This window comes from Camelus dromedarius, chromosome 5, assembly GCF_036321535.1.
Source record: "Camelus dromedarius isolate mCamDro1 chromosome 5, mCamDro1.pat, whole genome shotgun sequence".
Taxonomy (NCBI): domain Eukaryota; kingdom Metazoa; phylum Chordata; class Mammalia; order Artiodactyla; family Camelidae; genus Camelus; species Camelus dromedarius.
In genome coordinates, this window is record NC_087440.1 from 575877 (window position 1) to 602724 (window position 26848).

Consider the following 26848-nt stretch of genomic DNA (forward strand, 5'->3'; position numbering starts at 1 on the left):
CTTCCCTCTCTGCCCGGTGGCTTCGTTTCTCATCTACTCTCTCAGTGAGGGTGTCCTAGCTTTGTGTGTGTGTGGGGGGGGCGTCCCCTATTGGACTTTCCATCTTGGGCTTTTTTTCTTTATTTTAAGGTCATAAAAAATGATACATCTTTTGGGGGGAGGGTATAGCTCAAGTGGTAGAGCGCATGCTTAGCATACACAAGGCCCTGGGTTCAATCCCCAGTACCTCCTCCAAAAATAAATAAATAAGTCAACCTAACTACCCTCCCCAAAATTGATACATCTTTTTAATATTAAGGTGGATTTTTACAGCAAAGCCTCACTCTTTCTTCCCATAATGACCTTATAGAATCGGGCATCCTGGGTTTCAGTTTCATCTGTATCAACTAGCAATGAATGACCCTGAGTAAGTCATTTTCGCTCTCTGAGTCAATTTCCTCATCAGTTACATGGACATAAAAGTAACAACAATAATAATACCACCTACCTTCCTGGCTCACCGAGTTCTCTCAAGGACCAATGACATAAATGCTTGTTAAGGGAAAAGTCCATGTAGATGAAAAGGAACATTTTCTCTGTGCATTTAAAGTCCCTCCTTCAGCAGCCAGAAAGCACCAAGCTGACTGACTCTTACCCCTAGCTAACTCAAACATTACCCAAGACCTGCAAATCCGTAAGGCGGGAAGTGAGATGCGAACAAATCCATTATCACAGATCAATTATCAAGCATCTCCCCCAGGCCAGCCATCCTCCCTCTAGAGAAGGGTATGCTGAGGGGTATTCATTCTCAGTCGTTTTAACAGCTTCGCTGCCCTGCCAGCCACCCTCCCAGAAAACCAGGTTGCTGAGAGGAGGTGCAGAACGAATAACTAGCTAGCACTTCCGTGATTCTGGATTCTGTGAAGCAGGTGGAAGACTACACTACAGACACACACCCCTGCAGGATAATTCTAGTCGATGCCCCAGCAGTTGGCAACAGGTTTCAGCAAACCATCCAGGATGCATTACTGACTCGATTCTCGTGCTCAGAGCTTCAAGCTGGCCAAGACTTCCTCACTGCATGATCTGCTGAGCAGTTCCCCTGGGAAGTCCCCAGCGTCCCGGCGGAACACGGAGCCCAGGCTGTCCACGCTCCCACTCTCCAGCTGGAAGCTGCCCACCAGTTCCTGGAGCCACTGTAGGTCTGCCGAGAGCTCCTGCCTCAGAGCTTCAAACCGCACCTGCAGATGGTCCAATTTCCTGGCCATGCTTCCGAGGCCGTACCCTGTGGCCCGGATGTCCTCTCGCAGGAGCTTCTTCAAGGACTCCACTTTGCGGAACTCGTACCTGAGCTGGGACAGGTCGTGCCGGGCGCTTTCGCTCTCTTCTCGGTACCAAGCCTCCTTCTCATTGTAGATGGAGACCAGGGTCTCCACATCGTCCTGGATGGTGTCGTGGGCCCCTGCCAAGGCACGGCACCCCTGGTCCACCCTAGCCACATCCTCCACCACTCGGGCAAAACGCTCAAAGTTGACGTAGGTGTTGTTGGGGGGCATGCTTGAGTGGCATTTGAGGGTGTACTCTCTCAGGCGCTTGGTCTTCAGCTGGACGGGCTCTGCCTTCTGCTGTTCTGGGGTTCTGATCTCTCCTTTGGACTGGTGGGTGTTGAGACAGAAGGGCCAGAGTTAATTCGACGGCTGCTCCAAGGGCCGTCCAAGGTGCAGGCGGAAGGCACACGAGCAGCCTCTCTGCACGCGCGGCATGGGCCAGGCCACAGGAGGACAGGGTGGGATGAGCGCCCCCAAGGGCCGTAAGAAAGATTGAGGAGGACAAGGTGCTGCCGCACGCACACTTCAGGGCAGGGTGGTCTGCGGTCATTAGAGGGTCTCCACACGCATAGCATTTAGGGGTGCTGGCATAGACAAGCAGGCTAGAGCCAGGGTTCTGCAGGCATCCACTCAGAGGCAGAAGCACACAAGGCCATGGCTGATGGGGGAGGCTGGGGGCCTCTCTCCTTCAGGGCCAGGCAGCTCCCTGGGCCTCAGCAACACTCGGCACGCCGAGCAGGGAGGCTGCCCACAAGACTCCTGAGCTCTGTGTTCTGGGCCCACCCGGAACCTGGAGTGCCCTTGGCCTTGCCCATCCTGCAACAAGCAGATGAACATGGCCCTCCCTGCTCTCCATCTCCCATCGGCCTCTACCCCTTCTCATCTGCACCCTCGGATCATCCTCAGCCACCCCTCACTTAACAATTCCAGTGAACGAGAAGTCTGGTGACACCACTGGGAGCACGTATCTCATCAGTCAGCAGGACTAGGGCCGGAACCTGACTCCTCTCCTGACTCCCATGCTTCCAAAGTACTTTTCACTGGGACTTTACTGGGACTCGACGGCCAGGCCCTCTGAAAACCCAGCAGCCAGAAGCCCAGGTACAGAGCAGGTTAGGCGGGAAGTCGCTTTTGTGCCCCCACCCTCCCCAGCGAGAATGGAAGGAGCAGTGGCCTCTCTTCCCTGCCAGGCCTCCACCTCGTAGCCCACTCCCTGAGGTCTCCAGGTGCCGGGGGAAGCCAGTGACCGGTTTGAGTGTCATGCTTTACTCAGAGCCCCAGAAGTCAGAAAGAAGGGGCCCTGGTTACAAAGTTGAAGTTTTTAACTATCATCGGTTTTGCTCTACAACTGGGGAGTCCTGATTTCTGCTTTGACCATGATCGTGTTATGTCCTCCAACAAAGAACACTTTGTAAGAGGGGCCCAAAGAACAAGGATTTCAACTGAAGTTTGTGAAAGTTTCATTTTGTAAGTCACCTGAACCCGTGAAATAGAAACTTAAACCTGTAAATGTATTTCAGCAAGCCCAGACCCTTGGAAGCCTCCAACTAGCTTTCATGTGTGCCCGAGGGTCAGAGTTTCAAGAAAAGGCCTTTCTATGGGATTCCAGCATCTGGACGCCCCAGTCAGCCTTGACGACAGAGCAGGGAACTGCCTGCTCACTGCAACTCATCACCGTGCTCTTACCGTGATCCAGGGGTGACTGAGGGCCTCTTGGATCGTGAGCCGTTTCCTGCGAAGAGGATCAGAAAACAGTGATGACTCAGGAGAGGCTGAGAGCAATAGTCTCCATTCTTACTCTTCTTAGACCTGCCTTTCGCATTCTTTGACCACTGCCACCAAACTCGAATAATGCAGGATGCCGAGATGGATGGATAATTGGCTGCATTCCCTGCACTCCAGAGAAAGCGGTCCAGGCAGGACCCTTCAATGAAATGAGATCACAAACCCTCATGTCCAGTCCCAGAATTGAAGCACCCAGCACCACACTACAGGAGCGTCATAAATGCTCTCCATCGTGAAAGCTTTGGTGTCTGTTTTCCTATTTGTCTCCCAGGTCTCTTCTCTGCCCTTCCCTGCTCTGTACCCAGGTAAGGTGATCCCACCTAGCACTGCCCTTTGATGGGGAAATCAGGCCCCTGCATCTTAGAGGACCTCATTCTGACTCTCTCTGAAGCCTGTGGGACCAAGAGGACCTGGCCTTCTAGAGTCTGCAGACCTTACCCCAGCCTCATCCAGGCCATGCTCTGGGCACCCAGCACCCTACAACTCCCTGCCCCGTCGTCTTCTTTGATCCCAAAGCCCCAGGGCTTACACTGGGCTCTGAAGAACTGGTGAGACTAGCAGGTCTCCTATTCTCCCACTGTTCTGACCTCTCCCATCCTGAATTGGCTTGAAAACTCTGCCACTTTCCTTTTCAAATCCTCATTCCCGGGACCTTGGGGACAGACTGCAGAAGATAATGAGCCCTAGAGAAACTCAGGCTGCCTTAAAAACACACACACGCGCAAACACACACACACACAGAGTTTTTTGCACTCCAGCAGGCAAAGAAAGCAGAAAGACTTGAGCAAATAAGATGAATGCCAAGTGTCAGGCAGCCCACACTCCTCAGCACCTGCCCAGAGTAGACCACCATGGTCAGACGACATGGTGGCCGCAACAAGGACAGATGGACACGTCTTTGGGAGAGGTGGCAGGAGAGGGTCAGTACCTGGGAAGCCAGTGCCTCTGCCTGTCCTCTTACCGGGTCTCTTTAACCAGAAGCTTCCGAATGAAGTCCTTGGCCAGCTCGCTGGTCTGGCTGAAGAATTCCTCGTCAAAGTTGTAACTCACTGCTGTGATATTTGCCAGCGTTTCCTGCTTCGTGTCTCCGAGGAAAGGGGATGCTCCACTCAAGCTGAGCACAGAGAGAGGGGACAGGTTACTGTAGGAAAGTAGATGGAAGTAGGGGTGATGGGCTGGGGGAACCCTGACTTGTACTGTTGCATTAGGGTAGGAGGCTCTCCGCTCCCTGCTGCCCGCTCTGGGCGACAAGTCAGCAACCTTTTCAACTGAGTCTAATTCAGTACACATTATGGAGCTCCTAATAAGTGCCTGGCAAAGACAAACTGTGCCTTCAAGGGACTCGAAAGAGGAGGGGAGAGAAACACAGAGCCCCGGCTCTTCATAATCTCCAGCAGAACACAGACTAAAACAGAAGGCCAGACAAAGAACTGGGGGAGCACAGGACAGAGGGGAGGCCCAGTGCAGGCTTCGTGGGAGAGCTGTGTCCTGAAGAAGGAAGAGGTTGTCAGCCATCAGAGAAGGAGACGGAAGGTCTTCTGGGCCAAGGGAGCAGGCAAAGCCTGAGAGAAGCGGCAATAGTTGGGCCACAAGGGACTGGAAGTGTGTGTGAGGTTCTACTGCAGGGTCTGCCAAGGATGCGTTGTTCCAATGGTGACTCCTGAATCAACTGTCTTCTGACTCATATTCCAGATGTGCCACTGTCCCAGAAGTCCCTGGGCCCTAACCTCCCTCCACGCGCTCCCTGCCTTGATTAGTGACATCACTTCACAAACGTATCCAAGCTAGGAACACAGCAGTCACCTCTGACTCCTCCTGCCACTCCCTCACCACATCTAACTGGTCAAAAAGCCTTAAGGGTCCCATTTACTAAATACCTCTTACAGGTCACCCCTATCCCCACTGAAACTTTCCTGGCATAGTGAAAGCAAGGTACACTGGAAAAAATCTGTTATTTCAATCCTGGGTTTGAATCCCAGCTCTGCCCCTCATGTGTGAACCTCTGAATGGCAGTTTCCTCGTCTGTAAACTGAAGAAAATAAAAGTCCCCACCTCACATGATTGTTGTGAATAAACCGATATTAGATGTTGAAGAAGAAATATATAGAGAATGTTCCGTGCAATCCTGGCCTGAACTAAGAGCTCAAGGATTGATGGCCATTATTACTGTCATTGTTAGAATGCACAGAACCCTCTATGACTCCCCATTCTCTACAGAATTGCATCTAAACTCCTGAGCAAGGCAGCAGAAGTTGGTCCCTACCACATGCTTGGTATATTTCACCACACTTGCCACTCTCGCTGTTCCTTCCTCAACCAGGACAGCCCTTCCTTCCCGTCCCACCTGGAGAGTGAACCTCACAGCCCAGCTCAGATCTCTCGGAGCTGCAGGCAAGCAGGGTGGACTCTCCGCCTGTAGTATCCTGAGTGCCTGGCACAGTGCCCACTATGGAGCAGGCAGTCATAACCTGTATGGAATTCAATGAACTAGAAGGCGGCTGTGTGCCTAAAGACACTGGAATTCCTTAATATTTCACTATGGAAACGAGAGTTCTGAAGATACCCAGGTTTCAAGAAGCAACGTCTGAATATTCCAGATCTAATCTGGAACTATATAGCAATGCCTCAAATTCTCTCTGCATCAAATTCCTCTAGGGCTTAAAAAAATACTGATGCTCAGACTACGCCCCTATTTTGTGATTCTGATTTCACAAATCTGAGGTGGGGTCTGGGACATGGTACATTTTAAAAGGTCTGATGTTCAGCCAGGGTTGAGACCCTCTGCCACAACTCTGGGGTTAGGGAGTGGTCTACCACATGCACAGAGCTCCTAGTCCAAGGAGGAGTGGGCCTGCATCCCCTCTAGCTGTGGGCTGGCTCTTACCCAGGGTGCCATAAAAATAGCATTTTGCAGGGGTGCTGTGAGAGGAAACAGTTGGGAAGGACTGACGAAATGAATACCAACTAATCTGCCCTGTCTGTGCCTGAGCAGCGCTGGGAAATTCGCACGTCAGCTTATTTAACCCTCACAACACATCCGTGGCAGGAAGTTTGCGATTCCTATTTTTCTGATGAGGAAAACAGGCCCAGAGGCTAAGTCTCTGCCCCAGGCCAGGGAGATGGAAAGTGAAAGATCCAATCCCCGGTGTAGGAAATCTCTGCTTAAGCAACGTAATACTTCAGAGACAGGAAAGAGAGGCTCCGGGGGAAAGGAGAGAGAGAGAAGGTGAGAAGAAAAGGGGTCTTGGGAAAGGGAGGGGAAAAGGCAGAAAAGAAGAGGCGGGATCAGGAAGGGCATGGCAGCTTGAGGGCTGCCCCAAGGCTTCAGAGTAAAAACGGACAATCTCACAGGAAACCTCAGTCTGGGTCAGGCTGGGCGGTGGACCCCCAGCCACAGGAGGGATGCAGACACAGGCTGTGCAGGATGGAGGGCCACAGGCTGCTCTCCTGGGTTCCTGCCCAACCCCAAGCCCAAGGTCAACTGTACGAAATGGAACTGAGCTGAGAGCACTTCGCCTCAGGTTTGCTGTGTGGATCTGACGTATCTGGTCATGGTGGGCACTCAGGAAATGTCGGTCGGTCTGTCTGTCTGTCTGTCTGTCTGCCTGCCCCTCTCCCATCCCTCCCGCTTCCCCCGGATCTGAGCTGGGTAGGATCAGCGCCCGGGATCAGTAATACTTACAGGATGTAGGTGATGACGCCAATGCTCCTGTAAGACAAAGAACAGCCAAGTCAGGGCCGTCAGGCTCTCATCCCAGACCAGCGAGGGACTCCCCACATGGTTCTCAGGGCCCCTTCACGGCAGCCCCCGAAGCCGTCTCGACGCCGCTCCCCACCCCACCCCGCCCCTCAGCAGCAGCCGAGGCCTTGTTCAGAGTCATCAAGCTCTGGACACTGCGTCCGAGAACCCGAGTTCAAGATCAGATGCCTGCACTTGCAGGCTGCCGTGATCACCTCTGGGTCTCTCTCTCCTCATTAAGTGAGGATAATGTTAACTACCTCATAGGACCGCTGAGGGCATTTTAGAAAATTAAGTCACCAAGGTGCTCAGACAACTGTCAAGCACTTTTCAAACAAAACGAGTCCCATCTGGGCAGAGACTCAATCACTGCGGTCTCCCCAGGCCCAGCATGGAGCCTGGGACGTAAGAGGCTCCCAGGGATCACTACTTGGTTGACTGACGGAATGAACTATTGTCACTACTAGCCTCATCACGCCTGCACCGCCAGCCTCACCTCGCCCCTTGTCCTCTGCCTCGGCCGTGCTCTGACTGGCCTGGAGGAGCCAGAGGCTCTGGAAGGTGAGTGTGGAGAAAGAGATTTCCATGGTCAAGGGAGACGCCGGACGGAGCCAGGCTCTGGGCCACCTGGCTGGCCTGTACAACTTACCACATGTCAGCCTCCAGTCCCAGGGGCTCATAGTTCACAATTTCTGGAGCTGAAAGAAGCCATATTGAAGATTCAGCAGGAGTATGAAAATGAGAAGAGATGATTATAGGGAATTTTAGGGAATTTGGTGCCAAATGTCTCCATCCTGAATCCTCACTAAGGAAAATCTGGGAGGCGGATGGAGATAATCTGGGCCTAAGGATTTTGAGGAAGGAAGTTGCCTGTTACCCCGGCAGAAAACCTTCTTTCACAAAGAGGCTGGAGAGTGTAGAAGGGGGAATGCAAACAGGGACGCCTCGAAAAGGAAGAGGAGGGTGAGGAGAGGAAGATGCTGGAAGGGTAACCGGGGAGAGCGGCAAAGCCTGCTATGGAACTCTCTGCTGGAAGGGGATGGAGGGGGAAAGAAGGCAGAGAGGGAACTCACTTGGCTCTGAGTCTGTCTGAAAGAGGGCACCGCCCACCCGAGGGGCAGGAGAGCATTCTGGTGGCCGCGGAGGGGATGAGCCTGTGATGAGCATGTGATGCCCAAGGGGCAGCCAAAGGAAGATGTCCAGGAAAGCTGGGTGTCGAGGGTGGGGTGGGGTGGGGTGGGCCAGAGCCATCACATGTCACTGCACAGGTGGAAACACGAGCCGTGCGAAAGCTGCCCTGACCAGGAGAAGGTGCAGAGTCGAGGAAAGAAGACTCTATCTGGGAGAGGAGAGGACAAAATGCTGCCCAGAGATTAAGCCGACAAGCACTGGAAAACGAGTGTTGAATTTCACACTCATTGCAGTGCCCAGAGAGGACCGAGCATGGGATGTGGAGATAAGGGTGTAGATGACTCTAAAAAGGCTTGGCGATGAAATGGAGAAGAGAGAGAGGGCAATAACTAGAGACAGGAGAGAGATTGAGTCTGTTTAATCACAGAGATGGAGAGCAGGAAAGGCTAAGTTTGTTCACGGAGAACAATATCAAAACCACCACATCTATAGGATGTGCCCACCATCCCACCCTCCCACCTCTCCTTACTTCCAGCCACAGGTAACCACTCTCCTAGCTTTGCTTCCTAAAAATGATGTCATACTGTGTGTGATCTACTGTCACCTGATTTCCCAGCCCCCTCAACATTATGCTTCTAGCATTCATTGAACGTTCAGCCATGGTCTTTCATCTTCATGGCTATGTAATAGTCCACTGTGTGAATACAGATCATCTTCTAATCATTCTCCTCTCAGTGATCATTTGGACGTTTTCTGCTTCTTTTATTATTGGAAAAACATTGCTCTGAACTTTTCTCTACCTGTGTCCTGAGACACACATGAAAGACTTTCTCTAGAACAGTAAGTGCTGTCCACAGGCAAAAAGTCTGCAGACTGGCAATGGTCCAGACAAGATACATACAGAAATTGAGAGCAGGCATTTAGAGACTTGGAAGACGATTTGCCATTGTCGTGACACTCAAACTGTGATCATTTTTCTAGGAATTTATTTTTATTGTATCTTACTGAAGAAGCATTCCAGGATAGACTTTTTGTCAAGTCTTTCACCCTTGAGGGTTTGAGAAGCACAACTAACTTTCCAGGGCTCATCTGCTTGATATACGTCTACACTTACTTCCGCCCTCTCTGTGCTTTTGTTTGTCCAGTTTTCTGTGCTTTTCATCTTCTTTCTTGTCTTCTTTTTAAAATAGTTTTTTTGTTAATTTTTTATTATTATTTTTTCTCCAACTTCTATTTTTGTAACTGCTATCCTTGAGACTTTACTAAGGATATCAAACCATAAATCAAAATTTTGACCCACCTCTAACAATCCAAGAACCTTAGAACACTAATTTCAAGCACTCTGTTCTATCTAACATTATTTCCTTCAGTTTCTAGCTGTCATTTTTTTTTAATCTCACAATTAAAACTTCATCATCATCATCATCATTATTTTGGGAAGAAAATAAGTTACATTTGCCTAATATTTACTGATTTCTTTCCTCCGATTACTTCTTGCATTGAGACCTCCCTTCAGACGTCATTTTCCTTAATTCAGAAGTACACCTTTTGGAGGAGGGTATAGCTCAGTGGTAGAGTACGTGCTTAGCATGCACAAGGTCCTCATTCAACCCCCAGTACCTCCATTTAAAAAAAATAAACCTAATTACCCCCTACCCCAAAAAAGAAGTATATCTTTTAGAAGTTCCATTAAGGAAGGTCTGCTGGAGGTTAGCTGTTTTTATTATTTTGTCTTTTTTGTTGTTGTTCTTTGTTCTTTGGGGTTTTGGGTTTTTGCTTTGTTTTTCCTGAAATTTTTACTCTCATTCTTGAAACATAATTTTCCTTGGTACACAATTAAGGGTTTTTAAATTTTCCCTCAGCTTTTTGGAGATAATCTTCTATTGGACACTGGCTCCCATTGTTGTTGTGAGAAGTATGCTGTCTGTCCAACTATTGTTTTTGTTTATTTTTTATTTTTTGTAGGTAATCTGTCTTCTCTCTGGCTGCTTTTTAAGATCTTCTCTTTGTCTCTGGTGCCCTAAAGTTTAACTATGATGTGTCTAGGTATGCATTTTCTCTTCTACATTGTTCTTTCTGTATCTGTGAGGCAGGAAGCCCCATAAAAAGACCGGCAGGACCCTTAGGCAGGGCCACTGCTCTCTTCCCAGCACTGTCCCGTTCCCAGGCCCACAGCCTCTATCTCACTTTTTGCCTTTAAAGCGGCTAACTTACACCTAGAATTCTATTGGTTCCCTGAGCTCACTTCTGATTGGTTATTTCCTTCACTCCTGATTGGTTATTACTCTCACTCCTGATTGGTTAGTACTCTCACTCCTGATTGGTTATTACTCTCATTTCTGATTGGTCCACTTTCCTAACTTCTGATTGGTCCATTTGTAGTACTTCATTTGCATGGAGCTCACTCCTGATTGGTCTATTTCTACAAAGCTTGTTCCTGGTTGGTCAACTTCTGTTATACTTAATCTGCATATGATGTTGCAAAGTGTAAAACTGGCAGCCTATAAAAGGCCTGTGTAAACCTACAGCTGGGCTCCAGAGCTTGAAGTGTTAACTCCTCTGGGCCTGCTGGAGTAATAAACCTGAATTCTCCAACTATCTGAATTTTCCAACTATCTGAGTACTGCTTGGTGTATCACCTGGATCCAGGTTGCTGTCACAATTGAGCTGTAAGACCGAGCTGTAACACATTTTTCTGCAACATCTGGGGATGCATGTTTTTACATGAAGAACAAAAATTGTCACCCAATCTCTTCAGATATTATTCTTCTATTGTCTACTCCTTCCTCCAGGATTCCAAATAGACCTACATTAGGTTCCTTTTCTTTAACTTTATTTCACTTTTCCTCTCTTTAATATTTCTATGTCTTTTTCACTCAGAGGTATTCTAGTTTTTTCCAGCTCAGTCTTTCAATTATTGAATTATCTCCTCAGCCATATATAAGCTGCTATTTGGCCCAGCCATTGAGTTTTAAATTCAAGGAGTATATACTGAACTTCTTAAAGTTCTATCTGGCTCGTTTAAAAATTTGCCTTGTCAGGGGAGGGTGTAGCTCAGTGACAGAGCACATGCCTAGCAGGCATGAGGTCATAGGTTCAATCCCCAGTACCTCCCTTAAAATAAACGTAATTATCCTCCCCCCAAAAAAACACATACATAAAAATTTGCCTTGTCATTTTTGAGTCTTGTTGCTTTTTCATTCTTGTGAGTCTACCTTTTATTTCTATATACATTCCACTTATTTTATAATCAACATCTGATAATTTCAATATCCTATGTCCTTCAGCATCTAAACCTTGCTAGTCTCTGAGTAAAATGCTGATGCTGATATGTGCACTTGCCTTTAGGGGAGGTCCTCCTACTGAATATCCTTGCTGCTCATAGCTCCAGCCCTAAGTTCATTTCACTAGCTTTTGCGGGTAGAACAGGTTGATGCTGAAGGAGATACTAAAAGATTTATCTTATTTCCTATGAGTTCAGAATTACATTTAGAAGAACATTTTTCTCAAGAGTCCAGTTTTGCAAGACCTGGTCGTCCACACTCTTGGAAGCTGACACTAACTTTTAACCCTGGTCTCAGGTGAAAATTTCAAAGATTGGTGGGAAATGGGAAAAGTGGTTATAACCTGTTTTCAAGGGTCTTGGGAAAAGCAAGCCATCATAATTCGGGCAGGAGCTTAGAGAAGCCACACTCTGTATCTGCCAGGTGCAAACAAAACCATTTCTGGGCTGGAGTTGGGTCACACTGGCCCTTGAGAGTCAACTGTAGGCACCTCCTCCGAACTCTGAATTCAGGGGCAACATGGTGGTAGCTTGAAATTGGCAAATGCTAGAAATTAGGGTTATGTTTTGTTTTGAGACCTGGTTGTTACACATTTACCAGTATACCACTGGGCAAAACCCTCCACGGTCTGGCCCCACCCATCAGTATGCCACTCACACAGCCAGCCTGTGTGAACCCCTTGCTCCATCTACAGGGGGCAGTGAGTTTTCTCTCAATAAATGCACTCATTCTGGCCCGACATCGCTGCTAGGGTACCTCTGAACTCAGGATGTGCACCTCCTCTGTCCTAGCTCCTCCCTGCCCCGCCGACACTTCTCCCACCAGCACTTTGTCCCTCACCACTCAAGGCCATGACTGATTCCACTGACTTTGCAAGAGTGGATATCTTTTCGGAACAGTCTTTCAGAGCTGACTGTATCACTTGCTTTACAATTAACCACATCCTGTCCTGTGACACCTCTTCCATTACTTCCCCGAATTTCTAGTTGAATCATTCATTATTATTCAACACTTCATATGAACTTAACTAGATAAACATACATATTTTTATAACATATGTGAATGGTGAGCAGCAACTGCTATCTTGGACAAAGTTTGAGACCAGATATCTGTACCCCAGGTTCAAGTTGACTCTGCCACCAACTCACTGTGTGACTTTGGGTGTCATTCTGAGTGTGTCCCCTGACCATCCTTGTGTCCCCAGGACTTAATATGTTATACAGTAGATGGAGAATAACCATTGGTGGACCGTAACTAAAAACCTCTGGCTCTCCAATTCCACATTTGTTAAACTAGACCAGATGCTCTGAAAAGATCCTTCCAGCACTCTGATTTGATGGTTTGACCCGTGTTTCCACAACTAAATCGTAAGCTCCTTGGGGGCAAGGTCTTCTTAAAGAGACAACCCCATGTAATGGAAAGAGCACACACTGTTGGATGTATCTGTATTTTGAATCTCTGCTTTACCACCTACTAGTTGTTTCGCCTTAAACAAGGCACTTGATGGAGAAAATATTTTAAATCTGCTTTGTGAGATTGTATGAGGATTGGCTGAGACAATGCCTACAGAGCACCAGGCAGAATGCCTGGTACACAGCAAGGTTTTCCTGCCGGAGGGGTCTGTGGGGCCCTCCCAGAGCTGGCCCCACTTCCTGCTCTTAGATGAGCTGACTGTGAAGATTTAAAATTACATCACCCTTTGGATTCCCACAAACTCAACTTTTTCTTCCGGGACCCGCACCCAGAGGCCAGCAAGACATTTCCTTCCCCACCCATTAGGTTCCCAGGGGGTCTCCAAGGCAGAATCTCTTAGCCCAGAGGCCACAGCCCCAGATACAGAATTTGCTCCTGGGATTTCTCCACCTTTTGATCCCCGGTTCTCAGCTGGGAAAGAAATAGGCTTAAAACTCACCAACAAATTCTGGCGTCCCAAAAATGTTCTTAAATTCAACTCCATCTTCTATTTCATGAGCCAGGCCAAAGTCAATCAGCTTGATGTGTGGAATGGGAATATTCTTGTCCAACAACATAATGTTTTCTGGCTGGAGAGTAAAAAAAGAAAGGAAGGGAAAGGGATAAAAAAAAAAAAAGATGGTAATTAAAGCCCTGTTTTGTGTTTTCACTTTGGAGTTGGGGTGGGGTTGGGTGTTCTTTTTTAGGAGACCAAAACAGCATAAACCCTTTCTTGTTTTTGTGTCCTCGATCTTCTGTGAACTCAAAAACAGCCACAGCGCTGAGGGCAAGGCCTGGGTTTTACCAACCCTGCTGCTGACAGCAGAACCAAAGACTCCAGCTTTAATCCTGCTTCTGTCTCTGAATGGCAGATCCCTTTAATGCAGTGCCTCTGTTTCCCCATCTGTCAAATGGGGCCAGGGATATACTTGCAGCGTTTCCTTTAAACAAAACCACCGCCTCTCTGTGTGTGTGTGTGCTGGGGGAGGGGCACTGCAACTCAGTCCTGCTTTGCACTTGGCTTATTGACCTTCATCTTCCTGACCACCTCCTTCCCTGAGCTGGCCAGCTTCCTGTTGACAACACTTCCCTCTTCTAGACTAACAGTGTGGCTCCTACTTCTCTATCTGCTTAACTAATTTTGGCCCTCAGTGGGACACAGGAAAAAAAGCACCTGATTTCCGGGGAAAACACCAGTCTCCCAGGCTATTTCCAGCCCAGCAAACAGCTGTCAGATCTGACATAACAATGAGGGTCGATGGGGGTGACAGTGAGACTCCCAGTGGGGCTAGAACAGGACCCTGAGCCTACCCTTCTCACTCCCACCTCACCGCTCAACACACAGTGGGTAAGCAGGTCCCTCTGACTCATCTTTCCTCCCGTCCCCACCAGGACTATCTTAGACACAACTCAAGATGGACTGCCTTGAAAACATACATCCACACAAAAACTGGTACACAAATGTTCATGGCAGCATATTCAGAATAGTCCCAAAGCAGAAGCAACACAAATGGCCATCAACTGATGAGCAGATAAACAAAATGTGGTACATCCATACAGCGGGATGCTATTCAGCCATAGGAAGGAAGGAAGGCAAAGAAGAAAATGGAAAGGGATGACGTACTGATACTGACTACAGCATGGATGGACCTTGAAAACATCATGGTGAGCAGAAGGTCAGTCACCAAAGACTGCAGATTATACAATTCCATTGATGTAAGACATCAGAATAGGCAAATGCCAAAACAGAAAGGAGATGCGTCATTGCCTCGCACTAGGGGAAAGGGGAGTGACTGCTAATGGATACTGGGTTTCTTTTTAGGATGATGAAAATTTTCTAAAATTGATTGTGGTGTTAGTTGTACAATTTTGTAAACTGTGTGCTTTGAATGGGTGAATTGTAGGCTATATGGTATATTTCAATAAAGTGGTTTTAAATAGATAGCTAAATAAACAAATAAATGTTTAAGAAAATTGAATGTCCCTGTTCCTCAAAGTACTGAAGAACTTCCCAGCTTGCACCTTGGCTCTCATCATCTGCTCTACCTGGAAAGCCTTCTGCTCAATCTCCATCCCAAGGCTACCTTTCCAGCCTCACTGCCCATCACTTGCCTGCACCCGTCCTCTATTCCCCCAGGGTGGGCATAACCAAGCCCAGAGCGACGGCTCTCTTCCATCCTTATTCTGGCTCTTCCTCTTCCCTAGAATGCCTTTTCTACTCTCCACACTTTTAGAGCCTATCCTCCATCTCTGCCTCCTTGTATCCTCTTACTTTTCAGTGAAGCAGCCCCTGACCTCCTGCTCTAACACCCTCAGCGCTGACCGTGTTTACGAGGGAGTGGCCCTAGTTGCAGGCTGTCTCTCGGATTGTGATGCAGCTTTCCTGGGTGGTAAAATTTGAATCAGTTTTAAAGTGCCTGGCATCCCCTATGGTGTCTTGCATCTTGCATGTTTCATAAAAATTTGCCGTTGTGAACTGAAAGAATTGGGAGCCAACAGTTCTTCCCTTTCTGCACCGTGGACGCCGTCCACCACCACTAGGGGCGCCCGAGCGCACACCTCCCAGCAGGGCTGCTATAGCGCTGGGTCAGGAGGGAATGGGGACTCAAGGAGGGTCCCAAGCGCAGTCTGAGGGCAGCAAAGAAGTAGTTCCCCCAAGGGTTTGGTCAAAGCTTCTTTGCTTCCCCCTCGTCCCATCAAAATAAGGTGTAGGGTGGTGGAAAAGAGCTCTATTTTGATGAATAGATTTCCTAGCTCATAGCATATTAGCAGTTCAGAAATGACGGCTTGAAAGGGAGGAGACAGAAAAATCTATGAAGAGCACTCACTGTTGAGACTAGTTAGTGCAGGGACAGCCAGCCCAGCTTAGAGGACAGCACTAGGACAGCACTATGTTACATCAGCTTCTGATAACTGTCTATTACTGTGACTCTGTGTCGTCAAGAAAAGGTGAAATTACATATATGCATATGTGATACATGTCACACATCTAAGGGAAAATTTCACCTTAGAATGACTAAAATTGTGTTTAAAGCTTTGGTATTAAAGGAGGTGACATCAGTTTGCTCAAACATTATTTAATCACGTTGAATACCTTTTCCAATGGTGACTACATGAGTTATTTTCATACTATATTAAAATCAGTGTAGAGTTCTAGACTTGTTAAAAATTTTTTTTAAAACCTTGGGTATTGGGAAATTCCAATTTCAGCTCCACCACCACGGCTGTGTGAGCTTAAGCAGGCTACTTCCTCTCTCTGGGTCTCAGTCCCCTGGATGACATCCAAAGCCCCTTCAAGCTCTAGGCTCTGTCACTGCAAAGTGGCACAACTTCCCGAGCTGACTGGGCCAATTCCCACTCGTCTGGGCCCCAAGGCAGGACCTGCACAGGCTCAGGTCTCCTGGCTCCAGGTCAGGAAGGAAGAACAGACTGCCAATCCGGACTGCCCTCTGGGGGTGGTACGAGCCCATCCACACTCCCTCACTCCTGTCATTCTCCTCCAGCTTTATTTACTTCACCCACACACCTGGCGTCACCTCCGAAGCACAGCTGGAGGAGGGATCGCATTCCTGTAGGTGCTGCCACTGCCCAGCCCGAGGCCCATGGAGCAGCTGCTAGGAGGTGAAACTGCCCCCACCTGTTAAAACAAAGCCACCCAGCTCAGCCCACCAGGCAGGCAGTTGTGGGAGAGGCCAACATGCCCTTTAGCAGCCCAGTGGCCCTGGCCAGAGGTGCCTGCTGTGGTGCCAACCGGAAGCGGATCCTCCAGGCAAGACCCAGGTTGGGTGATCCCTTCTGGCCAGGTACCGCACATCTGAGTCCCCGCAGGACGAAGGCAGCCTCGGGGGGAACTACGCACTAAGGTGCCAAAGACCAGACCTTAGCATCAGACAGATCTGGGCTCAAATTCCACCTCTACCTCTCACAGTGAAACCTGGGCAAAGGCCCTGGACCTCTCGGAGCCTTGGTTTCCCATCTGTACAATGGGAATGCCTACCAAGGTACACAGCGCTCTGAGGATTGAGAGAGATAGTCCACGTAAGGAGCAGGGCCCAGCGAAATTTCAGAGCAGGGTGGCTATGTGTGTTCTCTCCATTCTGAGATGCAGCACTGACAACAGTCATGGGAACTTGATTGAATCCCTGCTGGATCTGAAGAACATGCCCTTCACAGACCCACCCCCCTCCACTCATCTTCTGCTTCCCTCCCCACACCCTGTTTCACCCCCAGACTTGCAATGTTGGGGCTGCAAGGGACCTCAGAGACCATTTAGTCCCTTCGTGTTGCAGAGCTGCCTAGAGAGGTCAAGAAACTGCCAAGGTCACCGAGCAAAGAGCAGAGCCCAAGTCTGCTGACTCCCAGCCCAGTGCCTTCCCCAGCTGCCTGCATGGCCTGCCCATCACCATCACCGGGTGAGGCTGCTCAGTTCAGCAGGGCACCAGCCCAGCCAGGTCTGCACTACAGGGACAAGGAAGCTGCCTAGGAACCTTCACTGGAAATGTCAAGCACAGCCCCAGGTTATCCAGGAAGTGCTTGGCAACCTGAGAAAGCAAGGCTGCTGGCTGCTGGGCCTCTGTGGGCAGGTTTCCATGGTGCTACAGTAAACCCTCCCCCAGCACACTGTAGATGGGACCACAAGCAGCCACTCCCCACCTCCAGAGACCCCTTCATCTGGCATTCAAGGCCATCCCACCTCTGCTACATCCCGGGTGAGCTCCTCATCACCCCGCCCCAGACTGCAGTTCCCTCTGCTGGAACACCTTCCTGACAAGCTCCTTTTCCCCCCTCACCACCCAGCTCCAACACTTCCCCACTAGAACATCTTCTGTGACTCTCTCTCCCAACATACACAGTTAGATGTTTCCACCCAAGGGCCTGCATGCTACATGCACATGCCTCTGTCAGAGACCAACTGCATTAAAATCACTCCCTTACACATCTTCTCCCCACTATCCCCATAAGGGAGGACAAGGGGCTTTGCCTCCCTCTTCCATCCCTAGCACCTAAGAGTGGCTGCACTGTGGTAGGTGCTCAGGAATGGTTTCCTGGATAAATGAATGAATGAACCAACACAGTCGCATGCACATCTCTGGCACAACCTGCTTTTAGGGAACCAACATAGATAATGACTAAGTGCCTTAGAACCTGGGTTAGAACCCCAGTTTTCCCACTTACAAGCCGTGTGACACTGGCAAGTGACTTAACCTCTCTCAGCCTCGGGCTTCTCACCTATCAATTAGGAATAACAATAAAACCTACCTGAAGAGGGTCACTAAGAGGCTCAAACAAGACATACCAAGTGGCCGGTAGCTGTTACCATCATCTCTATGCTTGCTTCCTTGATCACGCCTCTCCTTCCCAGAATGAAGGTTTTTATCAGCTGCCTACTGAACTCTTACCTACCCTTCCAGGCGCAGCCAAAATTCTATCTCCTCCAGGAAGCAACCTCTGAATACCCAGCCCAGCCCAGCCCTCCTTCCTTTTCCCAGCTCCACACCCATGCAGCCATCTTCACCTGCAGCACCGACCACTGCTAAGAGCTCTTTGCGTTGGTTTTGCCTCCCCCGCTAGAGTGCACTCTTGCTGCGGGCAGGGCCTGCTTCTCCTGCTCGTCCTGTGTCCCCAAAAGCACCCAGTCCGAGGTTTCACGCATAGCAAAACCTACAGTACTTAGTCTACAAAGTGTTCACGCCCATCTTATTTGATGCTAACTCTCTGAGGCAGCTACAGTCATCACCCCAAGTTGTGCTTTGGGGGCCCCATCTGAGCTAGTTACCCATTGTAATCCCCTGTGGACAGTGTTAAAAACACATGATACTTCAGCGGAGGTCAGGCCTGGGCAGGGGTCCAGAGTGGAGGGCTATGGGCAGCTGGCAGTAGCAAGGGGCCCTGAGAGCCTAATAGCAATGGGAAAGGGAATAAGGGCAAAAGAGGAGGAAGGCACTGCATTTTTGTCTTCATTTGCTCATCTGTAAAATAGGGATCATGATGTTTACTCCCACCTACATCAACCTCACACAGTGTCTGGCCACCCCAGAATCTGCCCAGCCTGCTGGCTGGAGAGCACCACCTTATCCATTCCCCCTTGGGCTGTTTCCATGCCCATCTCCCTTTCTGAATCCCTTTGGAGGAAAGAGAGGAATCGGGAGAATGTGGCCTCATAGGGAGGCTCATTAAAATTCACAGGCAGCACTTGCAAGGAGTCTTAGAGTTGGTAGGGTCCTTGCAGAAACACTGATCTCTCCCTGGTCCCTCACTCCACTCCTGTGTGAGGAAGTGGGGGGCAATGCTATCTCCATTTTCAAGGCAAGGATAGGTCAGAGCCACGACCTCCCCAACATCACCCAGCAGAGGCAAGACTCAAATGCAAGCTCGAACCACAATCCTCTCCTCTTTCCGCTTCCCATGTGGCCTCCTACTGTATCTTGTGAGAATCAGCTGGTTGGTTTAATGCTCCCCATTTCAAAGCTCCTATATTTCAACTCTTTTAATAACGGCTCTCCAGAGTTTAATTTTTGCCACAGTCTGTTTCTTCCCTCAACCATTTTAGAGGTGTGTCCTCACTTCACCTCTCCTCGAGTGACTGTAGGGTGGCCCAAAAGTAGTCAGCACACCCTCCCAGGGCTCCGGGCTCCCAGTCTGACCCATGTGGCTGAGATGAAGAGCCCGAGGGGGCACACGCTGAGGCTGGGGCGCAGGCTACACTTTGGGTGTGAGGTACAGGAAACAACAAGATCTACCCTCAGAACACATCGAGAGGGTAAGGGATTCAGGGACAACTTGTATAAAAGTCTCAAGAGCAAAGTAAATCACTACAGAGTACATGTCAGGCTGTACAGTGAAAACAGCAGGAGAGAAAATTGCACACATAGGATAGTTAGAAATACCTTAGAACACACACACACACACACAAAACCTGATCATAAAAAGCTGAAGAAAATACACCAAATGTTAATAATGGTTGTTTTGCAGTAGAAAGTCTATGGGTAACTTCTGGGTATGTTTCTGTATTTTCTAGGAGTTATTTCTTTTCATAATTGCATAAACGACCATCAACTTCCTTTAAGCAATGTTTATGAGGAAACTTCGTTTCATCTCTTTCCCACGTTCTTTTTTTTTCTCTTAATTTAATGTTTAATTTACATAGATCTACTCCATTCTATATGATTACAAATAAGCAATGTACTGCTTTTTTTTAATATTTTTTACCTTTTTTTATTGAGTAATAGTCATTTTACAATGTTGTGTCAAATTCTAGTGTAGAGCACAATTTTTCAGTTATACATGAACATATATATATATTCATCGTCACTTTTTTTTTCGCTATGAGCTACCACAAGATCTTGTATATATTTCCCTGTGCTATACAGTATAATCTTGTTTATCTATTCTTTCCCACATTCTTATCATTACCACCAACTGGCCTGCTCTCTCCCATCCATTCTCTGTCCCTGCCAGAGAATTTTCTTTCTAAATCAGAAATAGAATAATGTTTCTTCACCAGTTAAAGGTCTTCCATAAATTATTGTCAATTTTCTTAAGTGTGATAATGGCGCTGTGGGTTGGTAGGAGACCAACCTTACTCTTGGCGGATGCATACTGAAGGGTCAGGATGCTACAGTTTTCTTTCAAATTACACTATAATTTTTTAAATTGCATATATTTTTAATATTTATTTTTAAATTTTTATTTAAATATATTTTTATTTAAAAATATTTTTTATTTTAAATATATTTTTAATTAAAAATCACATATATTTATACATATACACCTGTGTATGTATCTGTGTATTTATATATACATATATGTGTGTATATAGATATATAAAATGCTATCTATATAAATGTAATTTTTTTTTCTTTTTTAAAGAGAGAAGGAGGTAAAGCAAACATGGCCAAATGTTGAATCTAGAGGGAGGATATAATGGTGTCCATTGTATTCTTCTTCCAATTTCTTTAAATGTTTTGAAATGTTTTCATAAGAAATTTTGAGGGGAAAAAGTCTTCCATGGCTGTGACTGCCTGTACAAACTTCTCAGTCTGCCCTGAACCTTTATAATCTCACTCTAACCTATCCTGACAGTCAGATCTGCCAAGTCTCACTTCTATTTCATGCTCCAAGGTTTTAGAACAGAAATCAGCTCACTCTCGTAAGTTCTACTTTCGAACACATGCACATTTTATAGTACTTAATAGAACACAAATTAACTTTTTAAGTATGAGGAATAACTTAGTAGAAAGAAAAAAAATGTGCCCAGATGGGAAATTAACTACCAAGGATAAATTTACGGCACAGTACAGACCTTTGGATTAACTGTGTATAAAAGGCATGACCCAAGGAGGTAAGAAACCTGCACTGTTAGACTCTGGTGAAATAAAAGCTGGTGACGCTCAGCTTTGCTTAGTGTTTCCTCACTGGCTAAGTTCAAGTGCAACCCCTGTCATTTAATACCTGCGTGGTCTTGGACAAGTTACTTAACCACTCTGAATCTCAATTGCCTTATGTGTAAAAAAAGTGACAATATCTTGTACCTCAGTGGGTGGCTGTGAGGATCAAATGAAAGGACAGATGTGTAAGCACGCTGTATTCTAGAAAGTACCACGGACATTTAAAGTGTCATTAGTATCATCCTTATGAAAGCTTGATGAGCAGACCCCATCACATCATGAACATAAGAACAGCTCAAACGATGATCAGGGCATAGAGGAATTTGGATCTTTGGAGTATCCTGCTCAGAAATTCACTCCTCTTAACACTATTTATATAAATCCAAAACCCCCATCACAGTTCTGGCTTCCTGGCTCGCATACAATTTCATTCAGTTCTCACAGTATATTCCTTCTGCTTAAAGTATCAAGCAGACCTGACGACTACCTTCCATTTCTGACATCTCAAGTTGGATTTGGGGAAGGGTGGGGGAGACACACCCATACTCAGAGGAGAAACTCCCAAATCCAAAATGAACACAAAACCACAAAGCCTTTATTTGTGTTGAGGTCACATACATGGGTGAGGTTCCTGGGTGGTGCTGAGCCCCATTTCCTGGTATCCGTCCTCCAGAAGGCCTGGCAGAAGGCACACGGGGTGCAGCCCAGCACTGAGGGGCCATCAGCCCCCATGTCACTCCCATTTATGGAAATACAGAGCAACAGCATCTGCCTGTACCACCCCACCTCCCCACACCAGTGGGCCTGTCTGTGGGGAATTTACAACACACACGGGATGGTATTCATTCTGCTGGGGCAGAGCGCTTGTCCACTGGAAGTGAGCGTTTCTTGGTGACAGTCATGATTAGCTTTTATTTCAGATGGCCTCACTACCTGTCTCACTGTGGCCATTGCCCAGGAGATGGTGGGCCCCTGGAAGGCAGGTACCATGTCACACTGTTGTTTGTCAGTCTACCCCATGATACAACAGTTCCTCAATAAATGCCATATAACTGAATTGAAGTCTGCCTGCAACCTCTTTTGCCTTTTCCACATGACATGAAAGGGACTTTGCCATCCATGTGTGCATTTGTCTTCCTAAGGCATTCATTCATTCATTCATTCATTCACTCACTCTATATTGCGTAACTCAGGTGTCAGGCACTGGCTAGATACAAGGGCAGAAAGTAATGCACGGTGATAAATGCTCTCAGCAGAAGTCTGCACAAAGGGCGAGAAGCGAGGAGCAGATTCGTTCTCAGCTATGCTTTGGGAGGTGGCAGGCATGGGAAGGGCTTCCCGGGGAAATGGCATTTCTGCTGGGCCTGGAGGATGAACAGGAAGCCCATGGGCAAAGAAAAGGAAGACTAGTAGCTTCTTGGATGCGAACGGCATGAACAGAGGAGGAGAAGGGCCAGGACACGTATCTGTCGTCTTGTTGCGTGGGGCTAGTGTTTGGCAGAGAGGAAAGGTGGATGAGGCCAGATTCGGGGCTCAGGCAGTGTAGGAAAAGAGCTGAACACCATGCTGAGAATGGGTTCACTTATCCTATGGGTGACAAGGATCCATCACAGATTTTTGAGCAAACAGCATGCTGTGATCTGTTCTTACCAAGACTGCTGTACATTAATTTGTCTGCTCATCTGCTCTCTGCCCCCGGGCTGGGAGCATGTTGTAGGCAGGGACAGAGCCTCACTACTCATCACTAGCACAATGGCTGACGTAGGAGGAGAGGTCATTCCTGGTCCTAAGGCAGGCCAGAGGGCTGACCCTCCTCCATCACCTGCTCCTCCCAGCGGGAAGGTGAGGGTGGGCAACAGGTCATGAGCAGGGCCATGGAGATAACGTGGTGGCTGCGTTCATGGGGCAGCCAAGCTAGCCTGACTCACTTGGCCAGGAGTCACAGAACACAAGGGGAGAGGAAAGCGGAGGCCCCTCGTGGAGAAGGGAAATCAGAAAGAGAAACGTATCGGTATAAAATGACTTTCATATGGTGGGAAACAACATGGAACCAAGAAGGCCCCTCTAAGCTACCAGCTGGACCTTCTGCCTGATCCCCTCCAGCTGGCAGGAAGTTCCAGCCGGGGGAACACGTACCCACACGCTGGCTCCAGGAAGTGTCTAGCCAATCATGAGGTAATCCCTCTGAGCTCCAGCGACTCGGCACTCCCCGAACTTGCCCAGCTGGGCCTGGGCCAAGAGACCCATCAGTCGGGGAGTTGGAAGGCTGAGTCCACACCACTCTAAGGATACGAGGCCGGGTGAGGGTTAGCTGCGTCCCCACCCTACACGCACCCAGGGGAAACCCAGACTGTCTCCTGGTTGTGGAAAATGTCCAGACTGAGCCCAGGAGCCAGACAAGATCCCCCACCAGCAGCCTACGTAGCAACCCATCTCAGCTCTCTTCTGGGCAACTTAGAATTGTGCACTAGCAGCCTTTGTTTTCCTCATCCACCGGGCCCAAAACACTGTGCAACAAGAGTTGTGTTTTCTCTTCCTCCTCCTCCTCTCCCCTAAGAGGAGCTGTGTTCCCCTTTTCTCTGGGAGGGGAAATGACACTACCGGCTGCCATCACATAGCACTTATGCGGTACCCAGCATTTCACGCTGCTTCTCTCTCATTCTTACAACTCAGACAAGTATTATTATCATTACTGAAGCTGAAAAACTGAGGTTCAGCTGCTTCCTGGTATACAGTAGAGTGAGGGTCTAACCCTGAGCTGGCTCACCCGGAGTTGGCACCCCCCCCCGCCGCAGCCTGCTGCCACAGAAGCACGAACTGTAGTCATCAGGGCCTGGAGGACTCCACACTGCTGCCTCCACCAGCTCCATGAGAGAAAAGACAAAGGAGCTCAGTCTGAGGCTAGCATCCTGGACCAGCAAAGATACAGGAAAGAAGCTAACTGTCCACAGCATTACCAGGAAGGGAGACACAGGAGCAATCCAGGTAGCCCATTCCCTGCTTGGTGTATTACCACCCTGCGGTCCAAAGGTCTGCCCAGGCCACACCCTCCTTGGAGACCCCAACTTTTACCCCGTGACACCCGAGTGAGACTCTGCAAGACGTCTTCTATTGGAGGAATTCAAAATACTGTGACAACTGGCCTAAGGAGGGGACACTCATAGCAGGTCACCCTGCATGACAGAGTAAGAGCTGGGATGGGATCTACATGCAGGATGTGAGCCCCCGCACTGGTGCAGCCCTGAGACCACAGGCACACCAGACCCTCCCTGGGCCAGTCTCACAAGCCAGAGCTGGGTGTCATCCTGGACTCTCCCCTTCTCCTCATCTCCCACATCTAATCAGGCGCCTAATCAATCCTCAGATCAACCTCTGTGAAAGATCTTGAATCCATCCCCTCCTCAAATTAGGTTGGCACTTACCACGTCCCACCCAGATTACTGCCCCAATCTACCCATCCTCCCAGTCAGAGGGATCCTTCTGAATCACACATCTGCCAGCCTCACCTCCCTGCTCATCTGGCTCCAGTATCCCTCAGGGTAAAGTTCAAGCTCCTTGCCTAAACTCCCACACCCTGTGTCTCCCTCCTGCTCCCCTCCTGCCGTTCCGCACATTCACGTTTTGCCTGTACGTCCCTGAATGCATTGTGCTATTTCAGGACCATGCACCTGCCGGCTTCTCTTCCTTAAAAGGTCCTTTCCCTCAGATAACCCCTGGCAATCCTTCAGAACTCAACTCAAATACCACCTCTTCCAGGAAGCCCTCTCGAATACCCCGTCTGACATAGATGCCTTCTCCTTTAAGTCTCCCAGCTCCCACGTACTTCCAGTCTATCACAGCACTTAGAGTGGTTGATGGTTCTTTTCTGTCTCCTGTAGGAGTTCCCAGAAAAGAGGAACTAAGCTCCCACAGGGCCTCAGTTGATTCTGCACCTGTAGCAACACCCAGGCACCCAGCACCATGCTTGAAACACAACAGGAATTTCTGGAATGAAAAAATGAGTGGGTCTCCTCCCCAGTAAACAGGTCTCTCTGACCACAGGTGGGAGGACCTTCATGCTTCGGGTGAGTGCAAAAGCTCAACAGCCCACGCAACCGAGCTCAGTGAGGACAGGAACCGACCTTTCTACTTTGACCACACTCGTGCTCTGTGAAGTCCTATGTGGTCACAGTGAACTTTCTCGACCCTGAATACCAGTCACCACAAAAGATCACTGGCCCTGGGAAGCAGTTTCACGGCCACAGTGTGGGGCAGGGTTGGGAGCACAGCCAGTGGTCACTGAGCTCTCAGATTTACAACCTCTGGTCAAGGGATGCTGGACGCTGGGCTGGGCCCAGGGAGCCAGCCGCCCTCAGCAGTATTCGTCTGCTCTGCCCGCCCAGGAGTTAGCTCTTGGTTACTGAAAAGTTCAGTCTTGTGAAATGGGTTTGGTTTCAAGTTTCCGTCATTGGTCAACTTTTTAAAAAATTACGCCCCATCTGCTCCCTGAAAGAGATAAGGTGTCTGTGGTCTGAGTCAGATGCTTCTTGCAGTCAGTCCCTCTGAGAAGAAAACCTGATATGTGAACTGAAACTGAGGAGGGGTCACTTCCCGTGGCATCATTTCTTTCCCAGGAGCTGAGAGTTTTCAACTGTAAGACGAGGGAGGAAGGCCAAGTGGGCGCCGACCTCTCCTGGCCGTGACCTTGGGAGAGACTGGGCCCATCTTCCTAGACTGACCCTTTCCCCCTTTCCCCCTCACTGACCTTGAGATCAAAGTGAGCAATTTTCTTGGCATGAAGGTAGTTCACCCCGTCCAGGATCTGCTTAATGAAGCTAGTGGCCTCCTCCTCACTCAGTGACTCCTTCTGGGCCAGGAAGTCGAAGAGCTCTCCTCCGGACACTCTGCAAGACACCAGCAGGGAGGGCCCAGGCCCAGTCAGCCCGGTGCGTCAGGTGCAGCTCTGACCCCGTCCCCAGGCACCCTGTATGGCAGAATCCCCTCGCCCACCCATCTCTGGAGCTCTGTCCAGCCAACAGAGGGACTGACTTTGCTTCTGTTTGCTGTGTTCTTCCCGCTGGATCACAAGGGCAGGAACCACCCTTAGGGTGTTACCAGAAGGCCTCTGCTCACCTCTGCTCTGGTTACCCTGGGTGCTACCCCTTCCCCCAAACGACTGAGGTACCAGAGGACAGAAACGAGTGCTGTGGGATGACAAAGAGGAACATATGCCAGGCCAGAAACTGGACACCTAGGTTGCAGTCCAGCCCTGCCACTGGCCTTGGACAACTCACTCCCCTGCTCCCTCCAAGCAGGCCTCAGTTTCCTCACCTGCAAAAGGAGCAAACTGCTCCAGATGGCTCCCAAAGCCCCTTTCTATGATTTTATAAAAGATGGCCTCTTTAAAGGCTCAAGAGAATGTAGGCATGTCCCTCACTTAAACATCAAGACTCATTAATTATCGTCATGGCTAAAAACTCTAAAATACTGATTTTTCCCTCACACTCCATATTCTAGTACCTGATGGTTGAAGTGACAGGAATAAAGAGACCCAAAGAGCGAAAAGAATCTTCCCTGTAAAGTTTTATCTGAATTAAGGATTTAGGGTTGCCAGATAAAATGGGAGATTTGTTTATTTGCTATATCTGACAACCCTACCGGGTTTGTCTGGCCTCTGACCGATGCTGGGGTATCCAGCCAGCAGGTGCTTCTCTGGACCTGGGACAGAGCCCAGGGTCACCCCAGGGAAAGATGTCAGGAAGGGATCTGGGCCAGAGGGTCCAA

At 48.7% G+C, this 26848-nt stretch overlaps 1 protein-coding gene across 4 annotated transcripts in view; it reads right to left on the reverse strand.

Moving 5' to 3' along the window:
- Window positions 1-26848, reverse strand: part of DAPK2 (death associated protein kinase 2) — a 107075-nt gene that overhangs the window by 11011 nt on the left and 69216 nt on the right. For 3 of the 4 annotated variants that reach the window (XM_064485455.1, XM_031452823.2, XM_031452825.2), the window contains exons 4-10: window positions 25830-25968; window positions 13159-13288; window positions 7481-7529; window positions 6775-6801; window positions 4054-4206; window positions 2994-3039; window positions 488-1634 (exon numbers count right to left, since the gene is read on the reverse strand). In XM_064485455.1, coding sequence (XP_064341525.1) covers window positions 1026-1634; window positions 2994-3039; window positions 4054-4206; window positions 6775-6801; window positions 7481-7529; window positions 13159-13288; window positions 25830-25968 — 1153 coding nt within the window. In that variant the 3' untranslated portion in view covers window positions 488-1025. The remainder of the gene's footprint in view (window positions 1-487; window positions 1635-2993; window positions 3040-4053; window positions 4207-6774; window positions 6802-7480; window positions 7530-13158; window positions 13289-25829; window positions 25969-26848) is intronic. The other variant, XM_031452826.2, reaches the window with a different exon arrangement.